We start from the raw sequence: 23,956 nt of genomic DNA, 5'->3' as shown, positions 1-23,956 counted from the left end.
AAGTATTTTACATTCAAAAAATTGACTTAAAGGGCATGAAACAACAATGTCGGCTAGATTTCATCTTGTTGTCAGGTTGTACATGCAGGCTATGAGGATTATCTTGGAGAAAGGGATATGTGTGATAGTCTTCAGACAGGCAATACTATGTGCCAGGCACAATGTCCTAAATAGCATATATATATATATATATATATATATATATATATATATATATATAAAAGTTCATATAATTCTCATTGAGTTAGGCCCATTATCATTCCCATTTATAGGTGGGGAACCTGAGGCACAGATACCAAGGCTTGCCTGAGGTTACATAGCATCTAAGTGGTGAGCTGGGTTTTGAACCTAAACAGTCTAGCTCCAGAATCCATTCTCTTAACTACTATATGTCACTGCTTCTCCAGGTAGGGCTGTCATGCTTATTGTATTCCTAGCACCCAGCATTGGGTTTGGCATCTCTTAAGTGCTCAGTCAATATTTGCTGAATAAAAAGTATCCACAAGGAATATAAGGCAGCACTGGACTGAGGATGTGAGAGACAGAAAGACGTGAGGGTGACAGGAAATGACAGGTAGATATATGCCTCAGATGTGAGGAGCTGAGCTGCAACAAAAGACAAGGGCCTAGCTTCAGCTGGGCTTGTTATGACCCAATCCAACAAATTGGATGTTATCCCTTGTGGCCAATTAAAATAAGAGAGGCAGAGACTAGAAGAAAAGGAAGTGTTTAATTTCTATCACCAGGTTATAGGGAGGCGGGTTAGCATCATTGCCAAAAAAGCCTGCTCAAACAACATAAATTCATTCCAGTATTTATACCCCAAATTCACAGCCCATCTCAAGTTTGAAACCTACAATTTTTGCTACATGACCACTTATGTGACACAGATCTCCTGGTCATGTTGACATTTTAGATAACATTTTTGGAATTTGCAATTTTTTTTTTACAGTTCTTTTTAAAGGACAGGGCAGACAATTGCAATATTTGGAAGAAGGGAAAAGTCATAGCATTTAAGATGATAGCTTTAAATTGTTTTAAAACATAATTGTAACAATCTTTTATTCCCAGAACCCTGGCCTATAATATATAATTGTGTTTCCTCCTTGTATTCACAGATGGAGGGGAGGTGAGCAATGCCCACTCTAGGCTTTCAGACACACTCCTGTGGGCCTTGGACCACTCTTCTAATTATTAGGTAGTTTGGCTTGTCACCTATTTCTTCTTCGGCACCAACAATGGCTTAATAGATAAGACTGACCAGTTAGGCAAGGCCTTGCTAGGAGAGAAGGGTGGGGGCGGGGGGATAGGAAAAATGTACACTTTTGAATTGAAGTGGTTTTTACGTTATCCCAACTCAGCCACAAAAGAATACATATTTTTAAGACTTTTAAAAATGACTATTCTAGTATAACCAAAATGGCCTATTTTTTAGCCTATAACAGACTGAGTGGTAATCTCAGAGGGAATCACAAGCTATCGGACAGGACAGGAACATTCCAATAATAACTTGGCAAGCCTCTGACCCATGTTTGTTATTTCTCTGTAGTGATTAGCGGTAGAACCCTTAAGGCAAAGACGTTTTGACGCAGGAGTGGAGCACGTGGGGAGAAGAGAGGCTGGAGCGGAGCCTCTAGCCGCATTCCGGGCCTCTCCAGCTGTTCCACTCCAGTGGCTAGGACTAGGCGGGGGCTGCGAACGCCTTGCCCTGGGCCCCAGCGGCGTGGTACCAGCACTCGGGCCTTGAACGCCCTGGGTGGGGGTTGGGGTGGAGCAGCACCGGTGGGCGGAGCGCTCCGCCCCGCCCCTGGCGTGCCTGCTCCAACGCCCTGGTGCTAGCTGTGTGTCGCACAGGCGGGGAAGGCGCAGCCGGGTCCGGGACCCTCTGCACCCAGGCGGGGCTAAAGCGGACTTCTGTTTGCCAGGCAGTTGGCGCGTCGGGGACCTGGCCTGCAAGGTGCGTTTCGCAGCCCAGAGGAGCCCTCGCGCACGTGCTGAGTTGTGGTGCAGGCTTCGGAGCGGTTTTGAACCCGCGCCTGCGCTTCCGGGGACCTCGGTGGTCTTAAGTTATTCGGGAAGTCTGGAAACTGTCTTAGTCACTCTGCTTTCGAAATAGAAATGCCTTGCTTAATTCTTTTACATTAGATGGTAGAATTTTGCGGTTGGTTTTCAGTTACTGCTTCAGAAAGTCGATGTGCTGGGATTGATTGCTAGTAGTTACATGTATAAAGGGTAGGCAAATACGAGCGCAGCAAGTTCTGATGTGTTAAATCTTAAAATATCCATTAATGATTTATTATTGTCTCATTTTAATTCTCTTGAGATTTAACATTTATTTGCGTAGTTTTCTGCTTTGTTTTTTGAGTTGGAGTCTCACTGTGTCGCCCAGGCTGGAAGGCAGTGGGACACTCACGGGCACTCCAGCGTCGGCGTTTTGGGCTCCTGTGATCCTTCCGCCTCAACCTTCCAAGTAGCCGGAAATACAGCCACGCACTACCACGCCCGGTTAATTTTTGATTTATTGTAGAGACGAGGTCTTGTCCGGGCTGGGCTTATTTGTTTTAAAATGATTACGGAGAACCAGGTCCCAGATTTCAGAAACTACATGCCTTGATAAAGAATTTAAAGTGGGCTGAGGCTAGGGTCGGGCCTATGTAATCTTTTGAGTTAATGAATTATATAAAAAACGACCTTTCTTAAAAAGAAAAAACCCCTAGATATTAGAAGAAATGCATGTAAAGAAGAAACGTCTCAAAGTAAAAATGCAAAATCTTAACTATTTTGTGTGTGTGTATGTGTGTGTATGTCTATTTTTTTTTAAGACAGGGTCTTGCTGTCCCCCACGCTGGAGTGCCGTGGCTCATCATAGCTCACTGAAGCCTCAACCTCCTGGGCTCAAGTGATCCTCCCACCTCAGCTTCTGGAGTAGCTGGGACTACAGGTGTGCACCATCACACCTAGCTAATTTTTTACTTTTTTGTGGAGTCGATGTCTCACTGTGTTGTCTAGGCTGGTCTGAAAGTCCAGGGCTCAAATTATCCTCCTGCTTTGGCCTTCCAAAGTTCTGGGATTACAGGCGTGAGCCCCTGTGCTCAGCCTAATTATTATTTTTTTAATTTATAATTTCTTTACACTTTTGTACAAATGTTCTAATGTAGGTTGTCTCATCGAAGATAACCAAATTGCACCTTAGTCTTCCAAGTAACTGGAACCACAGACATGGGGAAAAAAAAAGATAACCAAATCGGCAGTTAGTATTTCGAGTTTAGAAGTTCATAGAACACATACATGTCCTGTGGATAGATTCTGGGCTTGGCCTTTTAGCAATGAGTAGGATGCCAGGAAAATAAGTAAAAAGTGGAGGTCTTGTTTTTTTTTTTTTTTTTTTAGTCAGAGTCTCATTCTGTTGCCCAGGCTGGAGTACGGTGGCAGTCTGACCACGGCTACTGCAGCCTTGACCTGCAGGGCTCAGGCGATCCTTCTGCCTTAGCCTCCTAAGTAGCTGGGACTATAGGTGTGTACCACCTTGCCGGGCTAATTTTTTAATTTTTTGTAGAGATGAGGTCTCTCCATGTTGCCCAGGCTGGTCTTGAACTCATTGGTGATCCTCTCGCCTTGGCCTACCAAAGTGCTGGGATTACAGGCATGAACCACGGTACCAGGCCTGAAAGTGGGGGTCTTTTGGAGGAAGAGGGGCAGGTGGCTAGGGGGGCAAAGAATGTGAAAACTAGGCTAGGGGGTTAGAGATGATCTGATCTAAACTTTCATTCGTACAAACAAATGCAGCCTGCAGTGGCTTTGATACAGACATTGGATCAGACCATTTACACCGATACTTGGCAATGTTTTGTTTTTTCTGAGCTAATCATGACAAGCAGTAGTACTGTTTATTTTTGTTAGTGTTATCCAAGGCAGAAGGTTCAGAACAGCTGTGGTCTATGAAAATTGACTGACAATCTTTTTTATTGTAAAGATGTGGGGTCCCAAGTCAGGATTAGGTACGTAAGTAGTTTATGTGTGTGACCAGTCCCTACTTCCCATGGTGTAGGGTCAGGTACCCTTAGTGATGTCACATTCTCCTACCCCTCCTTTCCTGTCAGTATCCCCCTACTGCCAATCCCTCTCTTGTAGTATTGTGATAAATGTTCAGGACCCACTTATAAGTGAGAACATGTGTTATTCAGTAATTTGTTTCTGTGATAGATCACTGAGTATGATGGACTTTAAATCCATCCAAATTGCTGCAAAGTCTATAATTTTGTCCTCCTTTATGGATGCTTGACTGGAAATCTTAATGGGTTATTTCAATAGTAACCCATTGGAATGTTAGTTTTAATCTCTAGTGTTGGCAACTAAAATAATTTAAGGGTGATAATACACTAAAGGAAAAACAACCCAGGTGTAGTGGCTCACACCTGTAATCCCAGCACTCTGGGAGGCTGAGGCAAGAGGATTGCCTGAGTCCAGGGGTTTGAGACCACCCTGGGTAACTTGGCAAGACCTTGTCTCTGCAGTAAATCAAAAAATTAGCTGGGCGTGGTGGCATGTGCCTGTGATTCCATCTACTTGGAAGGCTGAGGCAGAATGATCACCTGAGCCCAGTAGGTTGAGACTGCAGTGGCCATGAGTGTGCTACAGCACTCCAGCCTGGGTGACAGAGTGAGACTCCAACTCAAAAAAAAAGGACGAACAAGCCAATCTGGGGGAGAGAACCCAGGAATAGACCTTGGGAGCTGCAATTCTAAACCCAAATCTTACTCCTTACAGATGTGACCCTTTTGCTGAATCATTTAAACTATTTGGGCTTTTGTGACTTCATCTATAAAATGAAGGTGATACTAGAGAGATGGTAGCGTTTTTTCAGCTTTAAATTGTGGTTTGTGTGGGTCATAAGAGAGTTATAACTCTTTGGAAATTTTATGGTTAAACCATATGATGATGACTCAGCTTTATTTGTGGTTAGTTGCTCAATTCTGTTCCTATGATCTTTGGACTTTATAACTAGATTTGTGCAAAGCATTGTGTAAGTATGGTATATACAGTTTGTAAAATTCCTCTTTGTGGCAACTCCAGGTTCTATTAATTGTTTGAGAAATGTGTATGTTTTTCTCCCTTTCCTTTGTTCCCCTACCATCACTCCGAAACTTAGGACCAGAATCCTAAAGGCAGGGAAGTTTTAGAAAGCACTGAAACTTTTAATTTGTCTCAAAGAGTGAACATTTGAGGCAATCCCCTTTTGAAGGTGGTAGAGCAACAGTTTGGATTATAATGGCAAAGATAAAAAAACCATTTTTAGTAATATTTTATTGATTTGAATTTTAGAGTTAGGGTTAATTTGGCCTAGTCTTTTTATAGGTAAGAAAACAGGCAGAAGTGTGCATACTTGGATATATTAGTGAGTTCTTGGAGTAGAAAAATTTTACCTTTTGCTGTTTTGCATCGTGAAAGACTAGATGGGGAGCTAATATTTATTAAATAAGCACCGTCTCCTTACCCCTAAGTTGATAAGTCTTTTTGTTATCTATGCTTATGAATTAGGGAATTAGGTATCAAAACACAAATGGTCCAAGGTCATAGCACTGATAAATGGCTAAAAGATTCTAGCAGGGCATGCTCACTTCAAAGCCTTTTCCAGCTTTAGCGCTTCTTTCTATACTCCAAACACGGAGGTTCTTAGGGTCACCATCACTCAGTTAAATCTAGTAACAGGAAAAACCACAGTGTAAAAAAAATAACATGGAACCAGGGGTGATGGCTCACACCTGTAATCCCAGCACTTTGGGAGGCGGAAGCAAGAGGATTGCCTGAGCCCATGGGTTTGAGACCAGCCTGGGCAAAATGGTGAGACCTCATCTCTACAATAAGTCAAAAAAGGAGCTGGGCGTGGTTGCGCATGCCTGTGGTTCTAGCTACTTGGAAGGCTGAGGTGGAAGGATCACCTGAGCCTAGCAGATCGAGGCTGCACTGGCTGTGAGCGTGTCACTGCATTCCAGCCTGGGTGACAGAATAAAACAAAATTTAAAAAAGTAACATGAGTGCTTATAATGTTCAGGACTGGTCTTATAGACAGATAATGTCTCACTTTAACCTCACTGCAGTTCACTGGATCTACTGTCCTTGTCTCCCTTTTTCCAGAGGAAGTTGAGACTCAGAGAGTTTAAGTTACTAGCTTAGGGTTCTCAAACTTGCAGACACAACCAGAACTCAGGTTTGTCAGATTCCAGAGTGATCTCTTAACCATCATGCTTTCTATGCTGGCTCTTGAACCTGAAACAAATGGTGAATTATTGTTGAAAATGGCCTCATGATCTAGTTCCCTCATACAGATCTCTTTGGATATGTCATTTCATAAAGCTGGTTCAGGCTTCAGCTCATTGTGATTTGAATTCATCCTTGTCTTGGGGTTCTTGAGGGCAAGCCTTTGCATAGTTCCTTTTTTGGAATCTGGGATATGGAAGCTGACCGGCCTTTGACTAGCCATAGGAAGGAAGAAAGAGCCATGAGCAGCAAAGGGACAAGCATACTGGGACTGGCCATAAAGGAATGAAGCAGATTTTTATTTTGTGGCTGACAAATGGGTTCTAAAGTTGACTGTTTTGAAGGATAACACTCATTTTGATTTGAAAAGATGTGTGTGGAAAAATCTGTTTTGTAACTTTTAATCTCATCCTTCAATCTGTCTGTAACTGATAAGAAGAAGGTTCAATGTGTGAACTTTTACCATATTCTACTCTTATTGGGCAGTTGTGTGGTACTTGCGATTTAATTGAGAAGTTGGTCCTCTGTATGTTTCAGATTGTCTCCTATCTGTTCCGGAGTTCTGTATTTTTGATACTGCAGAGCAACATTTTAATTTAATTTTACTGATTAAATTGTACACTGTGCCAGATATTATGGCATTCCACACAAATGGTGAAGACCGAAGAATGGGAAATTTGGGCCAGGCATGGTGGCTCACTCTGTAATCCTAGCACTTTGGGATGCCGAAGCGGGAGGATTGCTTGAGTCCAGGAATTCCAGACAAGCTTAATCAGCATAGCAAAACCTTGTCTCTACAAAAAATAAAAAACAAAAAAAGCTAGCCAGGCATAGTGGCACAGGCCGATAGTCCCAGTTACTTAGGAGATTGAGACAGAAGGATCGCCAGAGCCCAGGAGGTTGTGGCTGCAGTGAACTGGGATTGTGCCATTGCACTCCAGCCTAGGTAACAGTGAGACCCCAACTCAAAAAATAAAATTTTTTAAAAAGAGTGGAAAATTTGACAGATGTGAAGAAGGTTGACTAATACATTTGAAAGACAGCTAAACATGCCTTGCATGACTGACTTAAGTGCAAAATGAGGTGATGCTCCAGCTCTCCAAATGTGAGCCAGCATTTCACCTGTATGATGCAGGTAGTTTTCAAAGTCCTTGTGGGTGTTATGGCATGAAAAAAGAGACAGCAAAGTAACTATAGCTGGTGTTTCCTGAGTTGGAAAAAAATTTTCCATGGAGATTTCTGTGAAATCCATGTAAGAAGCCCTTTTCTATAGATCATTATGGGGAAACAAACTGAGGTAACAAAATCAACAAGGGGAAGTTAGAAAGTTTTCTGCATCTTTCAGTTTCTTGTAAGACTGCTAGTTCCTGAATCTGAATTTTTTGCTGAGACTATGGAAAGAAAGTCTTCTTCCCATTGTTTTGTTTCTGACTACTTTTGTCCCTATTCAGCTCCCGTGGGTTCAGGCAGTCCTCTCACATCAGCCTCCCAAAGTGCTGGGATTATAGGGATGAGCCACTGTGCCCGGCCTTTTTTTTTTTTTTTTTTAAAAGTCCTGTCTGAAGAAACTCTTCAGCATTCAGCTAGGCACCTGGCCCTAAATGTAGTCTTGAAGATGCAGTCAAAGCCTGCCAAAGTTCCATTTGTCTCAGATGAGCAGTCAGCCACTTAGAGGACTCTGTACTGGGTAGGCCACTGTTCACTGGCTTCTTTGAGAAAGTCATTGCTTTCAGCACTGTTAGAAAGTTCTTTGATATTTTGCCTAAAATGCCACCTCTAAATCTCTTAACCCCCTTGGGGCTACTCTGTTGCTGTTTGTTTTGTTTTTGAGTTGGGGTCTCTGTTGTTACCCAGGCTGGAGTGCAGTGGCACAGTCCTGGCTCACCACAGCCTCAACCTCCTGGGCTCAGGCGAGCCTTCCTCCTCAGCCTCCTGAGTAGCTAGGACTACAGACACACACCTCCATGCCCAGCTAATTTAAAAAATTTTTTTGTAGAGACAAGGTCTTGCTGTGTTGCCTAGGCTGCTCTTGAAATCATGGGATCAAGCGGTCCTCTTGCTTCTGCTTCCTAAAGTGTGGAATTACAGGTGTGAGCCACCATGCCTGGCCATATTCTGAATAAGTCTGATTCTTCTTGTTGACAAGTCTCCAAATGCTTGAGAGCAGTAATCATGTTCTCTCTGAGATGCCTCTTATCTTGGCTAAACAGCCTTCCTTCCTGGAGAAATTTTTCATGGTTTTGAGGCCCCTTTCCCTTTTCTAAATGCCTTCTTCTAAAGTGTGTTACTCAAAAATAAATTTCCAGTGTAATCTAATAAACATGGAACAGGTTAGTCCTCTCATAAATGTACTTTTGGTAAATGTAGTCAAATAACATGTAAGTTATTTTTCCCATAGACCTAGCATACTGCTAACTCATATAGAGTTTACTTGTAATTAAAGATCCCATCCTTTAAAAATATTTTATTCTCTTCCTTGTCCTCTACCATTCAAGTGCAAGAAAATTCACATTTCGTTTTATAAGATTTAACAGCTGTAGGTTATTTTTGGATATGTTTTTGTCATGGTCCCATGTTATCTCTGGCTTTGGTGTCTATTTTCTGTGTTTTCTTTTCTTTCTTTTTTTTTTTTTTTGAGTTGGAGTCTCATTCTTTTGCCTAGGCTGGAGTGCAGTGGCACACTTACGGCCACCACAGCCTCGACCTGCTGGGCTCATGCCATCCTTTTGCCTCAGTCCTCCAAGTAGGTGGAACTATAGGCGTGCACCACCATACCTGGCTAATTTTTTTGACTTATTGTATAAATGAGGTCTCATCAAGTTACCCAGGCTGGCATTGGACCCCTGGACTCAGGCAATCCTCTCGCCTTGGCCTCCCAAAGGATTGCAGACTTGAGCCACTGTGCCTGGCCTATTTTCTGTGTTTTCATCCAGGTAATTAGGGAATTAAACATGCTTCTAAAAATTTTAGACTGGCCTTAGTCTGTCATCTTTTGTGTACTTAGTAAAAACTCATCTAATAATAATCTAATCATCATTGTCATCATCTTTTTTTCATTTTGTTCACAAAGATAGCTTGCAGTCTTGCTACAAGTCTTTCTATTACCTAGACTCATTTTTTATTAACTTTACTGGCTAGTTTAGTAAAACTATCCAAAAGGAAATAATTTTGGTACCATAGGGCTTAGTAAATCCATGCTGGGTGGGCTACAGTGATCACTGCTTTTTCTCAGTGTTTAAAAAGCATCTCTTTGTTATTTCAATGGCTTCTGTTAAGCTTTACTTCATTGCTTTACTGACTTTACTGTTCTGTGACACTCTTCTGTTCCAGTCTCATTATAGCATTATGTGCTAGTCCTTGCATTTCTATTTCTTATTGTTCTTAAACCTGAGCTCATTAGGGAACCCTCTACATTTACCCACACCAATCTGTCTCTTATATCAGAATCATATGAAATTGTTTTGTCAGATTGTTTCTTGAGAGCTTCCTAGCTGTGAAGTCATTCTTAAGTTCTTTCTAAATTAAAAAAAATCACCCGGGCCTGGTGGCTCAAGCCTGTGATTCCAGCACTTTGGGAGGCCAAGGTGAGCGGATTGCCTAAGCCCATGGGTTCGAGAACAGCCTGGGCAACTTGGCAAGACCTCATCTCTACAATAAATCAAAAAATTAGCTGGGTGTGGTAGTGCACACCTGTAGTTCCAGCTACTTGGAAGGCTGAAGTAGAAGGATCACCTGAGCCCAGCAGGTCGACACTGGGGTGCCGTGAGTGTGCCATTGCACTCCAGCCTGGAGTGATGGAGTGAGATTCCAACTCAGAAAAAAACAAAACTACTTAAAAATGGGAAATTAAAAATTCAATTTTCCTAATAAATTTAGACAAATGCCAGTTCTAAACAAATAGTGTTCTAAATTCTGTGTGTTAATAATGTATTGGTTTGCAGCTTCCATTCCTTTTAGTCTTCATCTCTGAATCTGGAACATGTGCCTCATATGACTCTATGTTTGTTTAAGTAGAAAATTATATTCTAATAGTCTTTTAATTTTTTTGGAGGTATATGTGCTATCGATTCCGGACAATTAGTATTAAAAAAACAAATCTGTTTACATGTAAAGTGTCACAAAAGTAGATTTATAGAGTTTTATGGCAGGATCAATGGTGGTGGGAGTAGGGGAGGGAAGAGGCATATTTATTAAATGTATCCTACATGCCAGGTCCTATGTTGGAAGTAATCTAAGTAGTTAGTAATGGGAGTTGGTTGAAATGATCATTTGAGGGCTGACTGAAATGTGGTTTTGGGTTATAATTACAGTGGTATTTATATATATATTTTTCTTTTAAAGGAGAAGTGAGCAGAATGAATACATCACAGGACCAGAATGGCTTCTCCAGTAACAGAGAACCCCTTTTGAGGTGTAGTGATGCACGGAGGGACTTGGAGCTTGCTATTGGTGGAGTTCTCCGGGCTGAACAGCAAATTAAAGATAACTTGCGAGAGGTATGATGTGCTTTTCTCTTCCCTTGTCTGAACTCTTGGCACAGAGCTGGTTAGAACAGATTGCCTTTTGGTACCAACAGAGAAGTTTCATCTCATGCCTTGCACAGTCTACTCAATCCTAGTTGGCTGCCTGACACGTTTGCGCCTTTGATCCCAAGGGAAAATAAGGCAGATGATAGATGAGTCTGGAAAACCCTGTCCCATTCTGGGGGACTCCTTTCAGTATGCATTTTTGATTGCTTCTCTTTGCGATTCCTGTGCCAGGCACTGTCATCAGTAAAAATAATGAAATGAGTGAACAGTATATGCTTCAGCTGCATCCTCTTGCTGAATAACAGATGACACTTCAGCATGCGCCCCCATTATCTTTTAACTTACTAGAGGCATGGTTTTGTAAATGACTTTCTGTTAGGGCAAGCCAGGATGAATTCTCTTGTTAGTTCTATTAGTATTTTTTTGGTGAGTGCTTAGAACAGTATTATGTGACTTTGAAACACAACTTTATTACACAGAAAAATATATTTTAAAATATAATGTTTTATGTGGACTCTCATGGATAATTTATACCTATTTTGTCTTTTTTTCTTGGAATTTTTATGTTTAGTCTTTGTTTGAATCACTGCTTATGCTTCCAGAAACATTTAGTTTATAATTTTACTTAAACTGTCTATTCTAATGGTATTCTAATTGTTGACATGTGGTGGTACGTCGCTACTAAATTGGCCTGCTATAAATGGACTGCTTATTTTGTAGGGTGGGAAAAGAGATAAGGACTTAGCCATTAAGTTAATATTCTGTCTTATTCTGCTGATAAATTTGTATAGGTTTTAAAATTACATGGAAAATTGATGGGGATTAGCATCTCCTGGTATATTCTTGTGTTTTCTCTTGATTACTTTAAAAAACCCAAATTGAACCTAATCCTCTTAGAAGGTGAAGTGTTGAAGGATGATTTCAGTGGGTGGACTTTGAGCATATGTTTTTCTGGGTAGACATTTCATAGATTTTACTGGATAATCAAAAGGGTTTGTGACCCCCTTCAACCCCTCAATTTAATATACTTCACTGTTCTGTGGAAAACATCATACTTTGGGCTAGGAACACTAGGAAGCTAATATGTATGTATTTCCTAGGTCAAAGCTCAGATTCACAGTTGCATAAGTCGTCACCTGGAATGCCTTCGAAGCCGTGAGGTGTGGCTATATGAACAGGTAGACCTTATCTATCAGCTTAAAGAGGAGACACTTCAGCAGCAGGCCCAGCAGCTCTACTGGGTAAGATAGCTCTATGGCTAGAACTGGTTTGAGCTTGGTTTCTGGTTGTCAGAGAGTGTCTTCCATGCAATGCAGCATTAATACAGTTTAGGAAATGTTTTAATCTCATGTGCTGTTGTTAACTTGGATATACCCGGTTCTTTTACTATCATTGTGGCTAGAAGGTTTCATTTTTCTTTTAGTTATTGGGCCAGTTCAATTGTCTTATTCATCAACTGGAGTGTACCCAAAACAAAGATCTAGCCAATCAAGTCTCTGTGTGCCTGGAGAGGTAAAGACCCTTTTTGCTTGTTTTGATTTGACTTCTCTGTTGCTATGATAAGATCATTCTGCTTCATATATTTAATATCATACTTGCTGATACACGATTATGCCAACTACCTTTGGTTGAGTTTCTCAGATAAGTGCAATCATTTAAAATTACTCACAGTTTGGCTTTTGTTTTGGATGAAGGTGAAACAGATATTCCTTATAAATAGCCACATTTTATTTTTTTCCCCCTAGACTGGGCAGTTTGACCCTTAAGCCTGAAGATTCAACTGTCCTGCTCTTTGAAGCAGACACAACTGCACTGCGCCAGACCATCACTACATTTGGGTCCCTCAAGACCATTGTGAGTAATCTTGATCTCAGATGCTTCGTAGGATTCTTTTCAAGTCTGTGGCCTCACAGATGGTCTTCTAAAAAAATTACATTTTTACTATGAATAGTGGCTTTTGGAGAATTTGGTTAGAGCTTTGGAAATTTCATGTTCTGATTAAGTTGATAGAAAATTGGGCTGGTAGTTGTTTGAATGTAGTATTGACTTATGACAGTCTTTGGAATTCATCTTGTGTTTCTAAATGCTTTGACATATTTCTTATAAAATGTATGATTTGAATGGTCTCTTTGTGGCTGTTATTTCTTTGTAAATAAATAAATGGTCTCCTTTGGATCTTGTTAAGAGTGGTTATACTACTAATTCTGGGAAAGATTTCTTTTATGATAGTTAAGTAGTAGATAGTGTACTCTTAAATTTGACAACTGCTTTGTAGGTCATGGAATTAAGTGTGAACACCATTCTAGTGAAATTGTAGTGCTTTGATTAATACTTTTGAAATTAGGGATTAAAATCTAACTTTTGTGGCATGGAAACACAGTATAAATAACATGATTAAATTATCTTTATTTCCTAGCAAATTCCTGAGCACTTGATGGTTCATGCTACTTCACCAAATATTGGGCCCTTCCTGGAGAAAAGAGGTTATATCCCAGTACCAGAGCAGGTGAAATGTTATTTTGTTTCTGGTAACTGAGTCATTACTTGGTTTATATTTCCTTTGGGCTTTGACTAAATCACCTCTTTTTTTCCTTCTATTTATTTGTAAAAAGCTACCAGTGGTAATGAGTTAGTTTATGCAATTGAATGCATCCCTTGAGAATGAATGTCAAATAGAAATTTAGATGTTTTATAGATGCTGAATAAGAGAGACAGTAATTGTTATCAGTTCATAGGAAATTATTAGCTGTCTTATTGTTATTGGTTCTCTCTTGGGAATCCTCTTTATAATTTGTAGAGATAACTATTTCTAAAGGCAATGTGAAAAAGGTTCCTAGATGTTTTAGTCAAGAAGAACCCTAAAGATCAGCTATGCTCCTTGTTTTATAATTATAGAAATTGAGGTTCCAGGATGACATGTGACTTGCCCAGGGTCAGTAGGAAGCCAGGATTAGAGAGTTTGGTTCTTCTGTTTATCTAGTGAACTTTCTACTGCATTTGACATTCCTTGATAAACAGCAAAGTATTATGTGATTAGCAGAAGTCAGCATCTGGCATCACAGCTCTTCCTCTCAGTGAATGGCTCCTTGGAAGCAAACCTGCGGTTGGTCGTCAGGCTCCTTACATACCCAGTACCAATCCCCAGGACTGGCTTACCCAACATCACACCTTGGAGAATAATCAGGTGTGTTGCTGCCTTTTTTTGTTTCTGAGGTAGATATAGTATGGAGTTAGTTACTAACTAGTGGTATGTGTCTTTGTTTGGTTTTTGGTTGTAGTCTGAAAAAATATACATATTATTAATAATTTTTAAATTACAGTAGTGACATCTCTTCATCATAGAAAATTTAGAAAATAAAGAACTTTATAAAAATATGAACCCATAATTCTAACATGAAGAGACACTGTAACATTTTTGTTCATATGCTTTAATGTACTTTAAAAATATCATTGTATAAGTTCTGTTATGTTATAGATTTTTTTCACCTATAGCATGATTATATTTCTGTCATAATTTCTTCTATAAAATCTTTAATAGTTATGTAATATTTTATTGATTGGCTATAACGTAAATTTCATTTTTGGGGGGATATAAGCAAAGCTCCCCTAAACATCCAGGAGCTAGTTGTGTGCATTCTTGATTAGTTCCTTAGGAGTAAATTCTAGAAATTGCATTCCTAGATTACAATTCTGCATACCCTTTAAGACTTTTGATACATATTGCTAATTTGCCTTTCCAGGAAGTTGGTAGCAATTTATATTCCCATCAGCAGAATATTCAAGGTACCTGCTTCCTCTAAACTTCTCTAATGATGTTAGTCATTTGAAAGTTTTTTTCTCGGCTGGGCATGGTGGCTCACGCCTATAATTCCAGCACTTTGGGTGGTGGAGGCGAGAGGATTGCCTGAGCCCAGGGTTCTGAGACCAGCCCGGACAACTTGGCGAGAACTTGTCTCTACAGTAAATCAAAAAATTAGCCAGGCATAGTGGCATGTGCCTATAGCTACTTGGAAGGCTGAGGCAGAAGGATCATCTGAGCCTAACAGGTCAAGGCTGCAGTGACCATGAGTATACCTCTGCAGTCCAGCCTGGGCAACAGAATGAGACTCTGACTCAAAAAAAAAAAAAAAAAAAATTTTTTTTTTCTCTGAATTTCACACAAAATACCAATTTTGCTTTTGAGTTTCTTTGATTAGTATGGAGGTTGAGTATTTTTGTGTTTATTAGGCTTCTTTGATGACTTGCCTGATCATATCCTCTGCTCATTTTTGTTCTTTATTTGTAAAGGCATATTACACAGAGAAACTAGCTTTTTTCTATCAGATATGGTACACTTTTTTCTTAATTTGCCTTTGATCTTTTTCAGTGTTTTAAAAACTACATAAAATAAAGCAAATGTATATATATCTAAAAGAAATCCCTTACCTCTAGGTTTTGTATACTTAAAAACATTGGGCAAGACAGTAAAAATATAGGCTAAATCTTAAAAGCAGTCATAATTGTTTTAACAAACTAATATTGTATACTTCTTGTGTAGATGTCTGCCAGAACCTGCAGTTTCTTCAGTAATGTCTTGGGCAACATAAAGGGCTTAGAAAACTGGCTTCTCAAAAGTCAGCAACAAGTTCCTGAAAAACCAAGTTATCAAAAGTGTAACAGCCAGTCTATTACCAATTCTAACTCCATTGAAATGGAAAAGGTTGAAGATATAGAGCTTCCTGATCAAGATGAGATGGACCTATCTGATTGGCTGGTGACTCCCCAGGAATCTCATAAGCTAGAGAAGCCTGAGAATGGCAGCCGTGAAACCCGTGAGAAGTTTAAGCTCTTCTTCCAGTCCTACAGTGTGAATGATTGGCTTGTCAAGACCGACTCCTGTACCAACTGTCAGGGCAACCAGCCCAAAGGTGTGGAGATTGAAAATCTGGGCAATCTGAAGTGCCTGAATGACCACTTGGAGGCCAAGAAACCATTGTCCACACCCAACATGGTTACTGAAGATTGGCTTGTCCAGAACTATCAAGATCCATGTAAAGTAGAGGAGGTGTGCAAAGCCAACGAGCCCTGCACAAGCTTTGCAGAGTGTGTGTGTGATGAGAATTGTGAGAAGGAAGCTCTGTACAAATGGCTTCTGAAGAAAGAAGGAAAGGATAAAAATGGGATGCCTGTGGAACCCAAACCTGAGCCCGAGAAACATAAAGAATCCCTGGATATGTGGCTCTGTCCTTCCAGAAAAGAAGTAACAGAACAAGCTAAGGCACAAAAGGCAATGGCTCCTTCTAGAATTGCTGATTCCTTCCAGGTCATAAAGAATAGTCCCTTGTCAGAGTGGCTCATCAGGACCCCATGCAGAGAAGGAAGTTCCAAGGAAGTGCCTAGTACTGAGGACAGAACTGGCAAACAAAAGCTTAAAAGCCCCATCACCACTTCCTGGTGTCCCTTTAACACTGCTGACTGGGTCTTGCCAGGAAAGAAGACGGGAAACCTCGGCCAGTTATCCTCTGGAGAAGACAAATGGCTCCTTCGAAAGAAGGCCCAGGTAAACACAGACATTGAAATAGCACTGAGTCTTACTTTCATAGTTCCAAACCTTACAAATGGGCCAGCTCCTTAAATATGTTCAATGTTAAATTTGGCTGAGGTATTAATTTTGGTGCCATGTTAGCAATAGAATGAAGGGTTTGATTATTTAAACTGAATTTTTTGTGCATTTTCCAGGCCCTAAGCCCCTTCCTACAGGAGAGAAAAATCCTAGCCTGTTTTACTGCTAATATTTAACAAAAAAAATTTGGTGTGGAAATAATAATTGCCACCTCTGTTCTTGGTTATTAGAGAGAATGGCCAACTCTTTTTTTGTTGTTGTTTGTTTGTCAGAGTCTCACTCTGTTGCCCAGGCTGGAGTGCAGTGGCATGCTCACAGCTACCACAGCCTTGACCTGCTGGGCTTAGGCGATCCTTCCGCCTCATCCTTCCAAGTAGCTGGAACTATGGGCACAAGCCACCACACCCAGCTGATTTTTTTGATTTGTTGTAGAGATGAGGTCTCACTAAGTTGCCCAGGCTGGGCTTGAACCCCTGGTCTCAGGGAATCCTCTCGCCTCGGCCTCCCAAAGTGCTGGGATTACAGGCTTGAACCACTGTGCCCGGCCTATTCTTACTCTTATTTATTTAATTTTAATTTTAATTTTTTATTTTTAGAGATGTCTCACTCTGTTGCCAGGCTGGTCTTAAACTCCTGGGCTCAAACAATCCTCCCGCCTTGGCCTCCCAAAGTGCTGGGATTACAGGCATTAGCTGATGTGCCCAGATTAAATTATTCTTTATAGTCACTACTTGGAAGATAAGTTGGTCGCATGCCTCATAGTTGTCATGAAGCCACTCACTCTTTTTGTCTTATTGCAGGAAGTATTACTTAATTCACCCTTACAGGAGGAACATAACTATCCCCCAGACCGTTATGGCCTTCCTGCAGTTTGCGATCTCTTTGCCTGTATGCAGCTTAAAGTTGATAAAGAGAAGTGGTTATATCGAACTCCTCTACAGGTGGGTGCTTGCCACTGGTGTGAAAATTACAGATTATAGCTGTTTATAAATAAATGTCTTGTCTTACATATGAAGCCATACTTTGCTCATTGAACCATATTCCTGTTAATGGTATGTATACTAGTCAAGTGAGGCTAGGAGAAGGGCAGCTCATAAAAAGCTCATGTATTTCACTTGAACTTGCTTTATAAACTATCTAGGCATATCTGAAAGTGAACTTTCAAGATGTAACTGTTAGGAATTTTCAGATCCTGTGTGGATTCTAGTAGATTATAGGATATACCTTGAAGATAATACAGGTCTGGTTCCAGTAGAGGAAATAAGCTATTTGTACAGAGTTTCCTTCTCACAATTCTCATCACACACACACACTCTGCAAAGCTTGTGCAGGGCTTATTGGCTTTGCGTACCTCCTCTACTTTATGTGGGTCTTGTTGGTTCTGGACAAGCCAATCTTCAGTAACTAATAAAGTGAATAATCCTAATAAAGCAGGTTACTCACATGTTTGGTTTCTACTGCATATAAAAGTCACATATATATAAAGTTACATATATATAATATGCTGTAGTCTGTTAAGTGTACAATAGCCTTATGTCTAAAAGCAACAACATAATGCCTTAAAACATATTTTATTGCTAAAAAAATGTTAACAATCATCATAGCTACTAGCAAGTTGTAATATTTTTGCTGGTGGAGGGTATTGCCTTGATATTGATGGTTGCTGACTGACTAGGGTGGTGGTTGCTGAAGTTTGGGGTGGCTGGCAATTTCTTCAAATAAGACAACGGTGAAGTTTGCTGTATGTGACTCACTTTTCTTTTCATAAACGATTTATTTGTAGCATGTGATCCTGTTTGATAGCATTTTATTCACAGGAGAACTTTCTTTCAAAATTGGCGTCAGTCTTCTCAAACCCTGCCTTATTAACTAAGTTTATGTAATATTCTAAATCCTTTGTGGCTATTTCAAGTGTCCACAGCACCTCCACCAGGAGTATTCTTTCTCAAGAAACCACTTTTTTTACTTATTCATAAGGAGCAACTCATCTGTTCACACTTTATGAAATTGCAGCAGTTCCGTCCCATTTCAGGGACTCCACCTCTAATTCTAGTTCTCTTGCTGTTTCTACCACATCTGCAATTACTTCCTCAACTAAAGTCTTAAACCCCTCCAAGTGATCCATGAGAGTTGGAATCAGCTTCTTTAAACACCTGTTAATATTGATATTTTGACCTCCTTCTATGAATCACAAATGTTCTTAATGGCATCCAGAATGGTGAATTCTTCCTGGAAGGTTTTCCATTTTCTTTGCCCAGATATATCAGAGGAGTCACAATATTTGGTAGCTAAGGCTTTACAAAATGTATTTCTTAAATAAAATAAGACTTGAATGTATAAATTACTCTTTGATCCATAGGCTGCAGAATGGATTTGTGTTAGCAGGCATGAAAACATTAATCTCCTTATATAGGTCTATCAGAGGTTTTGGATAACCCAGGTGCGTTGCCAATGAGCAGTAATATTTTTAAAGTCATTTTTTTTTTCTGAGCAGTAGTTCTCAATAGTGGGCTTAATTCAGTATAATGTCTGGGTGTGGTGACTCAATTCTGTAATCCCAGCACTTTGGGAGGCTGAGGTGGGAGGATCACTTGAGCCCAGAAGTTCAAAACCAGCCTAGGCAACATACCAAGACCTCATCTCTACAAAAAAAAAAAAGCCAGTTGTAGTGGCACATGCGTGTAGTTCCAGCTACTCAGGAGGCTGAGGCAGAAGTGTTGTCTGAGCCAGAGGTTGAAGCTGCAGTGAGCCATGACTGTGCCACTGCATTCCATGCTGGGTGACAGTGAGAACCCAACGCAAAAAACAAAAAAATTTAGTAAACCATGCTGTAGACAGATGTGCTGTTATTCCATTCTATTCTTTATGGAATTGCAGCAGTTCAGTCCTATCTTCGGGCTCTACCTCTAATTCTAGTTCTCTTGCTGTTTCTATCACATCTGCAGTTACTTCTTTGACTGAAGTTTTGAGCTCCTCCAAGTGATCCATGAGGGTCACTTGTAGGATAGATTCAGCATAATTCTTAAGGGCCCTAGGATTTTTGTAATAGTTATATGAGCATTGGCTTCAACTTAGTCATCAAGCTGCATTAGACCCTAAAAAGAATCAGCCTGTCCTCTGAAGCTTTGAATCCAGGCTTTCTTTAGCTACCAAAGTCCAAATGGCATCTCTTTCCAGTAGAAGGCTGTTTTGTCTACACTGAAAATCTGTTTAGTGTAGCCACCTTTATAAATGATCTTAACTAGATTTGGATAATTTGCTGCCTCACTTGGCACTTTTAGTTATAGAATTGGCTTCTTTCCTTAAGCCTTATGAACCAACCACTGCTAGCTTCATTTTTTTTCCTGCAGCTTACCTATCTTCATTAAATTGAATTTAGGGCCTTGCTCTGGATTAGGTTTTGACTTTGTTCTTCTACCTATACTACTAAAACTTTCTCCATGTCAGAAATATGGCTTTTTGGTGTGTTCACTGGAGTAAGCAACTTTTAGTTTCCTGAAGGAATTTTTTCCTTTGCACTCACAACTTGGCTATTTGGTATAAGATGTCTGCCTTTCAGCCCGTCTTGGCTTTCAACATGCCTTCCTCACTGTGCTTAGTCATTTCTAGCTTTTGATTTAGAGTGAAGGATGTGGACTTTTTCAGTTGAACACTTAAAGAGGCCATTGTAGGTTTACTAATTGGCCTAATTTCACAATTTTTCTGTCTCGGGGAACAGGGAGGCCTGAGGAGAGGGTAGAGACAGGAGGCAAGGCTGGTTGGTAGAGCAGTCAGAACACACATTTATTGAAGTTTACTGTGTTCTTTGGGTGCAATTTGTGGCACAAACCTTTAATCTGTAAAAAACACAGTATAATGCGGTATGCCCGTATTGAGAAATGAGTCATTAAGGTGAAATTTGTTTCTCCTGTGAAGTAACTTTCTTTTCTGTGGGCGTCTCTTTACAGATGTGAAGGAATGGACAAGAGTTGAACAGATTTTCTGAGGATTATCACACATCCACGAGCTGAGTGACTGCGGCTTGCCAAATCATTGTGTTTCTGGGTCTGACCAGTCAGTTTAGTTCCTTTCCTACCTACTTTTGAACTAGTGAAGTGAAATAAATCATCAGTTTATGAGTTATCATTTAAAAGAAAAAGGCTATTTTTGATGCTGAGGTGATTCAGTTCCTTCTTAAAGAAGTATTAATTCACCCCCACACTAGGAATGCAGCATCTTGGTGGATAGGTCTTTTTCACAAGCATCCAAGGCTCTTTAGATTGGGTTGTTACTAGAAGTACATTAAAACACTAGTTTTAAAAATGAAATTTCTATAATCAAAGTGTATTGATGTGTTCTAAAGCTAGTAAACTTCCCTAACTTTTAATCACCCTTTAGATGCTTCTCTTGCTGTGGGTTTTCTTCAACTGGTGGTCTGAATAAGTTTCCTGTTCCATTACTATATGTTTTGCACAAATAACTAACTTTGCCTATATAGTTACTATCAAAATGTGTATTAATAACCTTGGCAATTTCTGACATTACCAAACATTTTAGCCTACATGTCAGTTCTACATTTTTCATTTGAAAGAAATTCACTTATTGCAAATTTTATCTTTCTCCAAATGTTACTAAAGTATCCAGTGAGTTCTTTTAGAAGGACTCTCTATTGTTTCAAGACCACTTTCAGGGTACTTCTAGCTTCTTTCCAAATATTCTACATACCCATAGGGTTTAAAAGAGCCCCAGTGCCAACTAAGTGCAAATAGGGAAGATATGGTAAAAATGTAGTATAGTACTTGAACCATTCACTATTCTAGGGATTATTGGTGCATCCTGTGTAATGAAAGCTGAGCTTGACACCTGGTGCTTTTAACTAGGAATAAAGTTGTCCTCTTACTGCAAGCACAGCATACCTGTACCTCCAAAAGTACGATGCAGTGACATTTTAGTGAACAGGCCGTTTTCAACACTTGTGCCTTGAGGTGTTCATTGAAGCTTTATGAAAACTATTGGTTTTCTCAATATCCTTAAAGTTCATTTCCATGCTTTAAAAAGTCTCTGTAGGAGAAGTGGGATTCATGTTTTAAAATTCTCTAATGTTTTAAAATTCTTTTTGCTGTTTTCCAGGCTTTGAAACTATTAAACCTCTTAACTGCCTGTTTGTTGGAAATACTTTTGGGGACATTTCATGGGCCTACAATGCCATTGCCATACAGCTTCACTGGAGTTCTCTGAACCACAGCTGAAAGAGCCTCGTATTATTTTTTAATACTCCCCAGATACCATTTAGAACTCTTATAATAAAGGTGGTGGGTATACACTACTTAAGGAGCCTTTCCAGAATCTTAGGTTGCAGCAAACTTTGTAGTTTCTTGAGGCCTGACACACTGTATTTTACATTCTCAAAATGTAATTTACATTAATCACTATGTTAATGAGTATGTAAAACATTCTTTTGCATTGATGCATTTTGTACCAGCTTCCATTAAAAGCATAATAGCCATAAGTTGTCAACTGCATTTGTAAAACTATTTGTCACAAAATGTGCTGTTATATAAATGTGATAACCTTTGTTGGAGTATAGCTGAGAAACAACTTGAACATAAAGTGCATATTCACCAATTTACAATGTATTTTGAGTCTTAAATCAGTCAAGAATAGGCATATTATTACTTCCATTCTCAGCCTTTTCTGAAAACTCTTCATGTCTGCTTTAAAAAACAATGATGAGACTTCAGCTAAAGTTCAGTGCTTTTCTTCTGGATTCCCTTACTAGATGTCTTACCAGAAAGATCCTATTTTATTTTCTCTAATCATATAGCCGTAACCTTCAGTGTATTTATACATGATTAACTTCATATTGTGAATGAGAAAACAAACTCAGAAATTGAACAACTTGCCCTTATTTCCTTCACTTTTCCTAAGATTTCCTTGTATACCATCTAGCTGTTAATTATTCCCAGTAGGGAGTAAGTTAATATGTACAGAATTAAGCATGATTGCTGGACAGATTATTCTAGCACTTTACCCTAATGGTGTAATGGTTAACCTGAAATGCCTTGAGGTTGTTTGGTGTCAATTCTGTTGGAGAAAAGTCTTACCCTAACTGTGAAAGCCATCAGGATCCCTTCATTTTTTTATCTGAATTCAAGTCTCACTCTGTCACCCAGACTGGAGTGCAGTGGCATGTTCCCAGCCACCACAGCCTTGACCTGCTGGGCTCCGGCCATCCTTCCGCTTAGCCTTCCAAGTAGCTGGAACTACAGGCACGCACTACCACACCTGGCTAAGGACCCCTTTATTTCAGCAAACATGAAAGCATGTTGTTTTGGCCTAGTTGGGGCAGAAAAAAATGCCAAGAGTAACTTCCACTTTATATGTCCAGGCAGATGCTTTTAAATGGAGATACCTACTATGTTTATATTGGAGTGATAACTGGTTCTGTTTTTACCCTTTATTCGGAATACAGTGCAACATTACAGTTTTAGATCATTAAATGAACAGACTTGGTGATAAAAGTATTGACAACAAGCATGACCTGAATTTTTGGAGTAAGTGGTTTTCCAGTTCAGAGGGGAAGAAAGAGAACAGAGAGATGCAAGATCTTCTCCAAAGTAGAAGAAAACCACTTCACTCAGTGAGCCACCTTTGGCTTCAGCTCACTAATGGCTGGAAGAAATGCCAGTCCTGGGTCAACCATCTTCATCTTCATCACAGCAAACCAGAATCTCCAATTTTTCAAACTAATTGTAGGTAGAAGAGAGAGAATAACTCCAGACTGACTTATAAATTGATCTGGATGACTACTGAAGTGTCCTTCATTCATGGGTTGGCAAAGCCTTCAGAGTGACTGTTGAAGCAAGGAACCCTTCATGTGCTCCCAGTTATTATATAGTGCATAGAGGCTGGTAAGTGTTAGTCCTGTCAGACCACCTCGTGCTACCCCTCGAAGACCACCTGGGAAAGAAGGGAAAAAAGGGAAATGAAACAGCCTTATACAGTATAGCGCTCCAGCATCAAAGTTAAGAGTACTGTAAAGTGAAGAGAGACAATTTTAAAATAAATATTCCATCTCAAACGAGAATAAATTTTAAAAGTGATATAAGAAACCAAGACTTCAGTCCAGCAGATAAATTCCCAAGACCACCACATTTATGACTTGATATTTTTTCATATTCACAACTTTTTCACTTTCTAACTTGTTCCCACAGCAGTTTATTGAAATTCCAACCAGATCAATCATTTCCTGTTAGTCATATAATTTAGAATTTCACTAGCATGGTCAATGGATTTAAGGCCATAATGAAAACAAGGTGATATCCAACAATCTTTGGACTCTGGACAGGTCCTCCAAATATTAACTTTGAAGACTCAAGAAGCAGTAGTGATAAGATGGCTATAGTCAGAATTTGAGTTAGGTACTAATGACCCCCAAGTCCCCACCATTCCCGCACTGATGCGTCCATCTCCCACAAGTCATAAAGAGCCTAGTATCACCATACTAGTTGAAAACTACTACTGCTTGACAACAAACACTTTTTCATGTAGTAAGAGACATTTCATTTCAGATGCAGAATAAAAATGT

At 39.8% G+C, this 23,956-nt stretch overlaps 2 protein-coding genes across 6 annotated transcripts in view; one reads left to right on the top strand and one right to left on the bottom strand.

The window, feature by feature from the left end:
• NCOA4 (nuclear receptor coactivator 4) overlaps nucleotides 1-21,877 on the top strand; it is a 28,913-nt gene extending 7,036 nt beyond the window's left edge. The window contains exons 1-10 of one of the 3 annotated variants that reach the window (XM_021710977.1): nucleotides 7,245-7,393; nucleotides 10,600-10,754; nucleotides 11,888-12,028; nucleotides 12,211-12,299; nucleotides 12,533-12,641; nucleotides 13,204-13,293; nucleotides 13,825-13,971; nucleotides 15,325-16,326; nucleotides 17,190-17,330; nucleotides 20,337-21,877. In XM_021710977.1, the coding sequence (XP_021566652.1) occupies nucleotides 7,345-7,393; nucleotides 10,600-10,754; nucleotides 11,888-12,028; nucleotides 12,211-12,299; nucleotides 12,533-12,641; nucleotides 13,204-13,293; nucleotides 13,825-13,971; nucleotides 15,325-16,326; nucleotides 17,190-17,330; nucleotides 20,337-20,342 (1,929 nt within the window). In that variant the 5' untranslated portion in view covers nucleotides 7,245-7,344 and the 3' untranslated portion in view covers nucleotides 20,343-21,877. Of the gene's footprint in view, nucleotides 1-7,244; nucleotides 7,394-10,599; nucleotides 10,755-11,887; nucleotides 12,029-12,210; nucleotides 12,300-12,532; nucleotides 12,642-13,203; nucleotides 13,294-13,824; nucleotides 13,972-15,324; nucleotides 16,327-17,189; nucleotides 17,331-20,336 lie in introns of those variants that run through there. The other 2 variants (XM_008055218.1, XM_021710979.1) reach the window with 2 other exon arrangements.
• Nucleotides 21,878-22,794: 917 nt separating this feature from the next.
• Nucleotides 22,795-23,956, bottom strand: part of LOC103257516 (mitochondrial import inner membrane translocase subunit Tim23) — a 28,308-nt gene continuing 27,146 nt past the window's right edge. For 2 of the 3 annotated variants that reach the window (XM_008055216.1, XM_021710980.1), the window contains one exon: nucleotides 22,795-23,328. In XM_008055216.1, the coding sequence (XP_008053407.1) occupies nucleotides 23,213-23,328 (116 nt within the window). In that variant the 3' untranslated portion in view covers nucleotides 22,795-23,212. The remainder of the gene's footprint in view (nucleotides 23,329-23,956) is intronic. The other variant, XM_021710981.1, reaches the window with a different exon arrangement.

Source organism: Carlito syrichta, unplaced genomic scaffold (assembly GCF_000164805.1).
Source record: "Carlito syrichta isolate Samal-C Ts95f unplaced genomic scaffold, Tarsius_syrichta-2.0.1 Scaffold301780, whole genome shotgun sequence".
NCBI lineage: Eukaryota > Metazoa > Chordata > Mammalia > Primates > Tarsiidae > Carlito > Carlito syrichta.
Note: the sequence above shows the minus strand (reverse complement) of the source record. Positions and strands in the feature narration are given on the sequence as shown.